At 37.8% G+C, this 2734-nt stretch overlaps 1 protein-coding gene across 1 annotated transcript; it reads right to left on the reverse strand.

Annotated features, from left to right (window-relative positions):
• Positions 1–216: 216 nt before the first annotated feature.
• On the reverse strand, positions 217–2433 carry LOC126890209 (E3 SUMO-protein ligase KIAA1586-like). The gene has a single exon (XM_050659062.1). It carries the CDS (start codon positions 2431–2433, stop codon positions 217–219), a length of 2217 nt encoding a protein of 738 aa, XP_050515019.1.
• Between the last annotated feature and the right edge of the window lie 301 nt (positions 2434–2734).

The following is a 2734-nucleotide window of genomic DNA, read 5'->3' on the forward strand; positions in this document are numbered from 1 at the left end:
GTTTTCATTTTCAGTAGTATTAATTTATTATTGTGAAAAAATACACCCACAAGTTACATTAGTATATATATTTTTTATTATTTAACACACACAAACATTATAATCTGTGCCAAAAAAATTAAGAATTATTTGAAAAAACTACATACAGTACAAATAACTTGTGTATTTAACAAAATACATATAATAAATACATCAGATTAATTATAACATACATACTCAAAGTAAGTGCCAAAATGCATCCTTCTTTGCGTTCTTTTTTGGGTTTTCTGCAACTCTTGTCCTGGAATCGTCTGCAGACCGGTGGCTCCTCAGCCATTTAGTGACGTACGTCTCAGGCTGCCATTCTTGGAGAGGTGGACCTTGGATTTTTATGAACATCAATGATGATACATGAGCAACAGTCAAAGCGTTTCTTGATGGTGTAACCATATTGTTCATACAACTGAAACCCCGTTCACAATCAGCTGAGCTGCAAGGTATTATTTTAGTGCAGTTTAACAGTTCTTGCAATCCATCAGGCACTTGTCGGCTGTTGTCCAAATAGTCTCTGTAGGCAGAGACAGCTTTGTTGACGTTCAATTTAAATCTCTTGCACAGTTGCTCTACTTGAGTTTGACCAAAACTTGGTGGAATGCAGGTTGGCCAATACTCAGGTTCTAATACTTTAAAAGAGTTTATAAGATCTTCATATTGGGCTTCCCCATCAAATGTGGTGACAAACATTCTTTGCTTTAGGTTATTTATAACACTAGAAATAAGTTGCTGTCCATTGAACGATACAATTTTTGGATTAGTTTTTAACACAACTGATGCAAAATTTCCTTCTTTTATGGCGATTTGTGCTTCCAGAACTTTCGTGCCTGGCTTCTCCTTTAAGTGCTCTAAATATCTTACGGATCTGTTTATCAGTTTATCTGCATACACAATAGAAGTGTTTCTATTCTCTAAGCTCTCTGATAACAAAGCCAATTCAGCAAGAATGTCAAACATAAAGGCCAAGTTTAGTAGAAAACTCTGAGATGTTAGCCTATTTAATAAACCACTATATTTGCTTTTTTCAGTCGATGTTCTGTCAGGATCGTTTATGGCTTTAGAGAAATGGTTTGCCAAAGCTTGAAAGCCAAACCACACAGCCGAAACGGTACGAAAGCTACTGGCTACCCATCTTGTGCTCAACACTCTTCCGATTTTGTTCATCTGAATGTCAAGTTCTTGTGCACAGTCTTTTAACTCACGCTTGTTTTTTGGAGAGGCGCTGTACAGCGAGTACAGTTTGTCCATAAATATCTGGAAATGATTCACTCCGGCCACTTCGCTGACTGCGTCCCCAATAGCCAATTCCAATCTGTGATTTAAACAGTGCCAAACGATTATATCAGGGTACAAAGTTGAAAACCTCTTTGCCACTCCTGAGTGTTTCCCTAACATAACACTAGCCCCGTCACTTGTGAAAGAAACTAAGTTCTGTTTTAAATAACCATTGTCAAACCCATATTGTTCAAGGCACTTAAGTGTACTGTTAAAAACAGATTCGGCCCTTTGATCAGGAAGTTCAACTAGATCTAAGAACAAAATGTTAGGGGACTTTTCTTTACTTATTTCACACTTCAAATAAATTATGAGTACTGACTTTGAACTTATGCTGGTGGATTCATCAATAATGATAGAAATTTTCCCAGAAACTTCCTTAACCTTATTCAATATTCTTAACTTCATCTCTTTTGATATATGATCAATAATTTCTACAGCACTGTATCTTGAATGAAGGCCTACACCGATATCTACTCCATTTAGTTTTTGAAGTTCTAATAAACCGAAATGATCGTTATATGGTCGGTCGTTCTTAGCTATGTAGTAAGCTGACCTAAAAATAGCTTTAGTTGATTCCATGTGAGCTGTATTTGCAGAATCAACTAATTGCGTAATAGGATTTTTATGAGAGGATTCAACAATGGCCTGAGCAGTACTATGTGCTTTGGACTGTTTGTGCTCTATAATTTTTTTTCTAAGTGATTTGAGCTGGTTAGTTCGGTTTGAGCCGTAACAGCTAACTTGAAATGTGCGCCACTCATGACTTAAAGAAACGTGTTCTTTCTTAAAAGCACCCATAGTTGTGACTTCAAAACAAACTTTGCAGCCTAATTTACCTTCTTTGCAATCTATCCAAGGATAAGTTTCCTTCTTACGAGTCCACATCTCTTCTGTCCAAACGTCAGGCCATTTTGTTTCTTTTTCCTTATTCGTTGATGTGCTGGGTTCACTTATTTGTTCGTTTTTATTTAAAGAGTTTCCAATCGCTAATTCATCAACCGAAACAACATTGGATTTATCTTGCTTGGTTCCTTTAGGTAGGCCTAACGTGTTTAGTTCACGTTTCACCGACGCACTAAAAAATGAGGTTAAAGTTTTTTGTTTAGGTTTAGAGTTATCCATAGCGATACTACAGGTAGCTGATGTCAACAGATTTGGACGTTGGGCAAAGATAACACAACTATTAAAACTATTTCACCTCTTCCAGTAGGTATCCGCGACACGTAACGTAATAATTGGAGCAGAAACACTAAATTAATATACAGTGCACGTGCACTATGCAAAGCAGACGAGACGCAACTACAACTGAGCAGGATTAGCATGGCCGGGTGGGCTGGAGATGCGCAGTAGCTACGGAGTGGATTTCAGTGGTGGGGGAAGCGACTCCGGCGACTCAGTCTGTTGCCGCTCTCACTGCCGTGTG

The sequence above is a fragment of the Diabrotica virgifera genome, chromosome 8, assembly GCF_917563875.1.
Source record: "Diabrotica virgifera virgifera chromosome 8, PGI_DIABVI_V3a".
In the NCBI taxonomy this organism is placed as follows: domain Eukaryota; kingdom Metazoa; phylum Arthropoda; class Insecta; order Coleoptera; family Chrysomelidae; genus Diabrotica; species Diabrotica virgifera.

Excerpts from the sequence above, each read along its gene's own strand:
- LOC126890209 (XM_050659062.1), bottom strand. The coding sequence starts at position 2,433 with ATGGATAACTCTAAACCTAAACAAAAAACTTTAACCTCATTTTTTAGT.